Below are 7,202 nucleotides of genomic sequence, written 5' to 3'. Positions count from 1 at the left end.
CCCCACGGGGCCCACCACAGCCCGACATCGTGACGTCTGGCTGGAAGGGAGTATGAACGCGGGACTCACCTGCCCTGTCACCTCCTGGATCATCCGAGGGAGGAAGTACTCCTCTACCTGCCTAGGAAGGAAGACACCAACAACATGAGACAGCAACCGAGGAGTCGGAAGCCAGACAAAGCCCAGGTGGGAGTCAGCAGAGAGACTGCCAGGTGTCCACACAGCGTCCCAAACGATCGGGTCAAGGCGAAAAGCAAGCTTCCGTGCAATCACACGTGGCGTCACGGCGTTCTCCTGTCACATCTCAGCTTCCCCGCTCTGATGCAAAGTCTTTCTGGGAGGTGTGTCCCCAGTGGAGTGTGTGGAAGCAGGTCCCACTTGCCCCTGGGCAACGCCAAGTACAACTAAGATACAAGAAATACTTCCTTAAGATGACTGATGGTCATCAGTTGATGGCTGGGAGGCGATTCTGCTGTTTGTGTGAGGTAAAAAGATAGGTAACAGAGTATTTGGCGTTTCTAACCCTAAAGAAATGGGAGCTCTGGTAGCATAGTGGCTAAGGCACTTGACTGCTAACCAGAAGGCTGGAGGTTCAAACCCCACCAGCCACTCCTCGGAAGGAAGATGGGGCAATCTACTTCCGTAGTGATACTGCCTTGGAAACCCAAGGAGGGGTCGCTATGAGTCGGGTCCGACTCGACGCACATAACAACAACAACAACCCTAAAGAATAACGCAGAATCTGCAAAACACCGCATAACATGGATGAACTTGGAAGACATTATGCTGAGTGAAATAAGTCAATCACAGAAGGACAAACAGAGAATTACTTCATTATTGTAAAGAGTCAAGGAAAGGTTTATATACGGAAGGAAACTTTGTTGATTATCAGGGATGGGAAGGGGAGAAATTCCTACACAGGTTGGGGAAAAAAAACCATAGGTACATATACATATATGTGTGTGTGTACATGTGTGTATACGTATGTATATATACACATACACACATACACACATACGACCCACTGCCGTCGAGTCAGCCCCGACTCACAGCAACCCCTCCCTGGGTTTCCGAGGTGGCACCTCTACAGCAGCAGATTGCCCAACCCGACGACGATCGGCGGTTACTGGGGTAAGGAGGCAGGGGAGGGGAGGCTTCCGCTTACAGGGCATTGAGTTCATGCTAATGGTGGTGGCACATTTTGCACAAGGCCAGCAGTAAGGACACAACATGGAGAATGCCATCAGTGTCCCTGAGCTGTACATGGGGACACTGTTCCCTTGGTAAACGTCTTGGATATGTTTTCAACACAATAAAAGAAAAAAAAATGCCATTTCCACATTTCCACGTGCGACTCAGTGACTGTTGACAGTCACCACACTGTGCAACCACCTCCACCGCAGGGCTCCAGACCCTCCATCACCTGAACGGGGGCTCAGGGTCCCCAGTGCTGAGCGCTCCATCCCTCCATCCTTGACGGCCACACTGAACGGTGGTCTGCATGCCTCTGCCTGTTCCAGAGATGCCATGGAACTGGGCCCACATGACATGTGTCCTTCAGTGCCAGACTACTTCACCCAGCATCTCGTGTTCAAAGTTCACCATGTCTCTCCATGGCTGACGACTACCCACCCCGTGGATGGACCACACTGTGTGGATCCATCCTCTGTTGACGGACGTGGGTTGTCTCCACCTATTTGAGTACTTCCTATTTTAACATCCCTTCCCCTGCACCCCAGCCCCTGGTCACACTGATAAACCCTGGACTGTTCTAGACATTGCCTAGGAGTGAGGTCATACGGTGTCTGTCCTTTGGTGATGGACTCAGTATCATGTGTCCAAGCTGGTGATGGAGTTTCATGTGGTTTGTGTGGAGCTGGGTATCATTTAATTATCAGCATAAAAACAGCCACTTCTAAGTGGCAGGGACCTGGGTGGGGCACCTTGCCCTGTGCTCTTGCACATCACACTGGCTCTGAAACCAGGCTGCTCACAGGAGAGATGGTGAGTCAGTATCCCAGTAGGGACCACACCATGCTCACAGGGAAGATGCCAACTCAGCAGCCCAAGGAGGGACCACACACGATGCTTACAGACAGGAGAGATGCTGACTCAGCATCCCAGGAAGGACCACACCATGCACACAGGGAGGATGCCCAGGAGGGGCCACACCAGGCACACAGGGAAGACGCCCAGGAGGGACCGTGCCACACACACAAGGAGGGGGGACCACGCCATGCACACAGGGAGGACGCCCAGGAGGGACCACACCATGCACACAGGGAGGACGCCCAGGAGGGACCGTGCCACACACACAGGGAGGGGGGACCATGCCACGCACATGGGGAGGACGCCCAGGAAGGGCCACACCACGCCCACAAGGAAGACGCCCAGGAGAGGCCGCGCCACGCACACAGGGAAGACGCCCACCGGGCAGCCTGTGCGTGATGACACACCATCCTCCAGCACACGGGCCACTCACCGGCTCTTGGACCAAGGGCTGAACCAGCGCAGCTCCCGGTAGTTGCCTTCGTTGGCCAAGGCCATCTTGGGGCGGATAAGCAGGATCTTCCTGCAGGCGGGGACAAGGCCGTCACCACGTGCTCCTGGGACAAGGAGCAGGCAGGGCAGGTGGCCAGCACTCTTCGGGGGTACGCAGCAGACGCAGAGCCAGCTCAAAAGCGGGGCTCCACACTAAACACTGTCCTTCCCTGGGTGTTAGGGATTCTGTCCCCAAAAATACATGTCTAACCCCTGACCCCTGTAGATGGACATGGCCCCATCATGTTAACAAAGCCATATCCACATAGGTGTGTCTGAGGCCAATCTCTTCGGAGATGGAAAGGGCCAGATCAGGCCCAGTGGCAAGTGCACGTGGGAAAGAGGTGCCATCCAGAGATTGCAAGGGACCCAAGAAGAAAGGGGGAAAGAGACAGGGACCTTCCCCAAGTAGATAGAGGGCATGCCCTAGACCCAGAGCCCTGAACTCGCATGTCCAGCCTCCTGAACCATGAGAGAGGCCATTTCTGTCCCTTAAAAGCACCCGTGGATGGTGTTTGGGCAGTGCCAGGACACAGACGCTGGGCTTCAGCTTCCTGTCATGGCAGCACCAGCCTCCCTACACCCCTGGGGCTCCATCCCTCAGACGATGACGGCCGAGTCTGAAGACCCAAGGGATGGGTCTGCTGGTAGCTGATGCCCAGGGCCTCCACAGAACTCACAAACCCCGTCACCTAGCCTGAGCTCCAGGCCACAAGGATGTGTGTCCCCAAATCCACACCAAGTCTCTGTCTAATCAGACAAGATGCACGCGTGAGAGAGACACAGGTGGAGAGAAACGCCACCACTGGATGCACCTCCCAACACATCGGCTCCCCACTGTGGGTGGTGTGCTGTCCCATCAACTCTGGACTTTGAGTGACCCTGTGTGACAGAGCAGAACTGCCCCATGAGGTTTTCTATGTTGTCATCTTTACGGAAAGGAGCCCTGGTGGTGCAGTGGTCAAGTACTTGGCTGCTGCAGTGGTTTGAACTCATCAGCTGTTCCGCAGGAGAAAGATGTGGCAGTCTGCTTCCATGAAGACTGACAGCCCTGGAGACCCTGTGGGCAGTTCCACTCTGTCTCTAGGGGCGCTGTGGGTCAGAATGGACTCCACAGCAGTGGGTGTGGCTTGGGCTTTGCTTCTGTGAAGACTGACAGCCTTGGAGACCCTGTGGGCAGTTCCATTCTGTCCTCTAGGGGCGCTTTGGGTCAGAATGGACTCCACGGCAGTGGATGTGGTTTGGGCTTTGCTTTCATGAACACTGACAGCCTCCGAAGCTCTATGGGGCAGTTCCACACTGTCCTACAGGGTCACTATAGAGTTGCAATGAGTTTAATTTTTACAGAAGCACAGAGCCACTGGGTAGGTTCAAACCACTGACCATCAGTCCAGCAGCCCAGGGCTTAACCATGGCACCACCAGGGCTCAGCTTTCACTAAAGGCTTGTATTCCCAAAAGAAGCCACTGACATGTGGTCTCCAGGGACCACTGTTATGGGGGGCCAGCACCAGTCCCACAGCCCCCGAGCCAAGACCTGGATGAGGCGGGCAGGCAGGAGACCCACCCAGCACTCTCCCCCAGGGTGGGGGGTGACCCACCTGTTGAGAAAGATCACCCTGCAGTTGTACCGCACATCCCTGTGCATCACGGGCCTGCAGACGGAAGGGAGACGGGCTGTCGGTGCTGGTTCTGAGAACACACGGCAGGCATGGTGGATGCCCGCGGAGCTCACAACCACACACCCCGCTTTTGTATGAAGCCTCCCGAGAGCCTTCCAGAAAATCACAGGGCTCGCCTGTGGCTTCTCAAATCAAACTGGACGCCCACACTATGGAGCACTGTTCAGTCAGCAGAGGAAGCGGCCTGCAGGACAGGGACACGGGTGGGGAAACCAGCACGCGTGGGGGCACCTGACCCACACACTGGCCAATGAAAGAAGCCGTCTGAAAGGCTATGGTGCCAAGGACAGGACAGTCTGGAAAAGGCAACACTGGAGACTGTGAGCAGGTCAGCGGGTCTGGGGTTCAGGATGGGGGAAGGATAGAGAGGTGGTGACAGGGCTCTGCAGAGCAGCAACACTGGACACTGTCCCAGTGGTCACATGACATGCTCTGTGTGATGGACAAGCAGTGACCCCGACTGTAACCTATGGGCTTCAGTCAGCAAAGGACCAGGGGACGTTGCGGAAGCTCCCTGTGCTGTGGTACAACTTTCCTGTAACCTTAAGCCTGCTCTAAAAAATAAACTTACTTAAAAATAACAACAGGAAGAGAATACATAGCAAGCCAAACCAAAACCCAACCTGTTGCTGTTGATTCCAACTCACAGCAAGCCTACAAGACAGGGTAGAACCACCCCACAGGATTTCCAAGGCCACAGTCCTTACGGAAACTGCCTCATCTCTCCCCCACGGAGAAGTGGGTGGGTTCGAACTGCTGACCTTTGGGTTAGGAGCCCAGCCTTAACCAGTGTATCATCGGGGCTCCTTACACGCAAGGCAAATGCTAAGAACAAGAGTAAAGATGGCGTGTTCCTACCAGACAGGACAGGACGTGAGTGAACAGAGAGAAGCAAGGTGACCCGTGCCATGGGGACTGTGCTTTAAGCATTTTCAGAATCCTCACAGGCCTGTCTGTGTGAGGTGGCCTGGGGCCATCTCTAGGGCTTACTCTCCAGTGGAGAACAGCACGTATGTGACAGGTGAACACTACTCCTATTTGTGCACGGGACCCCCAGGACAGACACAGCTGCTGCCAGAAGCCACCTGTGTTGGGGGAACTGGAAGCCCGGACGAGTGCATGGGACCCTCTGGGGACACACCCAGATCCTGGAAGCTGTTTGTGGCAGGGGGAGAGGGGTGGAGTTGGGAGCCTGGGGCTGGGGCCAGGGACAAAGCACATGTCAGTGTAAGGCCCTGGTAACCGTGGCCATCAAGTATACAGGGCCCTCCAGGACATAGCTAGCTCCTGGAAGCTGTCTACGTGTAGGGGCGGGGGGACTGGGAGCCTGGGGCCGGGGACAAAGCACATGTCAGCGTAAGGCCCTGGTAACCAGCGGCCATCCAGTCGGCTCTGACCACGGAGACCCTGTGCATCAGAGCACAGGGGTGCCCCATGGGGGTTCAGGGGCCGACTTTCAGGACGTGGAGCACCAGGCCTTTCTTCCGGGGCGCCCCTGGGCAGACTGGAAGCCCCAGCCATCGGGTTGGCAGGTGAGCTCCTTTACCACTTGTGCCACCTGGGGACAGCACCTCTGTAGCTTCTGAAACTTGCAGATTTCACGGCAGGGACTCGGGGCAGCGCTGGGTGCCTGAATCCCAGAGTGCCAGCCGCAGAGCCCGTGTTCTGAAGCTCCTCACGTCAGCACTCACATGCCCACGTCGCAGATGACATCTTGAGTGACAGGAGACTCCAGAAGGGCCACCAAGACTTGAAACGAATGCAGGAGCGTGTCTGACTCGTAATAGTGATCCCAGCATCCATAGCCACTGCAGGGACAGAGGCCACTGTGAGCCGTGAGCCACCAGGGAGCCACAACCCCCACAGACAGGAGCTCTAGGGGAGGCCCACTGTGCAGCCAGAGTTAGGACGCCTGCTGCAGAAAAAGGTACAATTACAGGGATTTAGTGCACACAGGGGCCCTGTTCCTTTCTCCCGGTAACTAAATTCTCTCTCATGTCAAAAAGTGCCTCCCTTCTGAAGTTTTCTGAAAAAAAAAATCTTTCATGTGGCCCAAATCACAATGATCTACAAGAAGATCCAACAGAGCTGGGGCCACAGAAACTGTCCTTCAGCCAAGGAATGAAGAAACGTTCAAAGGAGGACCCCCATGGCCTCTGAGTGTCTTCCCACAGAGGCTTCAGTGGGTGGAATGGTGGCTCCCAAAAGATGTATCCACGTTCCAGCTCCCTAAACCTCTGAATACCATGATCTCGCTCAGCCTTTGCAGCCGCTGACCGACTAAGGCTCTTGGACGACATCATGCTGGGTCAGCGGGCTAGGCCCTAATCCCAATCACAGGTACCTTGTAAAGACAGAAGGGGAGGCACACAGAGGAGGGGGCCACATGGAGAGAGGGGCAGAGCCTGGAGGGACGGGGCCACAAGCCAAGAACACCTGGGGCCACCAAGAGTGTAACAGTGTCGTGGATTGAACAGCGTCCGCCAAAATGTGTCAACTTGGCTGGGCCATGACTCTCACAGCACGTGTTTGTCCGCCATGTCCTGACCTGACGTGATCATGCGGTGTGTTATAAATCCTCCTCTCCGGGATGTTAAGGAGGCAGGACACAATCTACAGGATTAAGCTGTACCTCGAGTTACAACCTTTTGATATAAAAGGGATTAGCTAGTGAGCAGAGCTCAGAGGGCTCTATCGCCAAGAAAGGAGAGCTGGGAGCGGCAGGCACCTCTGGACCTGGGGTCCCTGTGCTGGGAACCTCCGAGGGCCGGGAGACACGGAAACAGAGCTCTCCCCTTGAGCCAGCACCCTGAATTCAGGCTTCCAGCCTCCTACGCCGGGAGGGTAAAGTGGTGACAGCCAGCCCCTCGTCGTACCTCTCACAGCAGCACTAGACGGCTAACCATCAGGAAGGGCCTCCCCTCAGTCTCTGGAGAGGGTGCAGCTGAAGACACAGTGCCTCCTGGCTCCTGGACTCCAG

General features: G+C 55.7%; 1 protein-coding gene across 1 annotated transcript in view; it reads right to left on the bottom strand.

Annotated features, from left to right (window-relative positions):
- NADSYN1 (NAD synthetase 1) overlaps positions 1-7,202 on the bottom strand; it is a 38,593-nt gene that overhangs the window by 24,290 nt on the left and 7,101 nt on the right. The window contains exons 3-6 of the mRNA XM_007949271.2: positions 5,914-6,030; positions 4,142-4,195; positions 2,483-2,572; positions 70-121 (exon numbers count right to left, since the gene is read on the bottom strand). Of these exons, the coding sequence (XP_007947462.1) occupies positions 70-121; positions 2,483-2,572; positions 4,142-4,195; positions 5,914-6,030 (313 nt within the window). The remainder of the gene's footprint in view (positions 1-69; positions 122-2,482; positions 2,573-4,141; positions 4,196-5,913; positions 6,031-7,202) is intronic.

This window comes from Orycteropus afer, unplaced genomic scaffold (assembly GCF_000298275.1).
Source record: "Orycteropus afer afer isolate SDZICR_OR568_19922 unplaced genomic scaffold, OryAfe1.0 scaffold00244, whole genome shotgun sequence".
NCBI classification, from domain to species: Eukaryota; Metazoa; Chordata; class Mammalia; order Tubulidentata; family Orycteropodidae; genus Orycteropus; species Orycteropus afer.
This window is presented reverse-complemented; position numbering and strand designations above follow the sequence as displayed.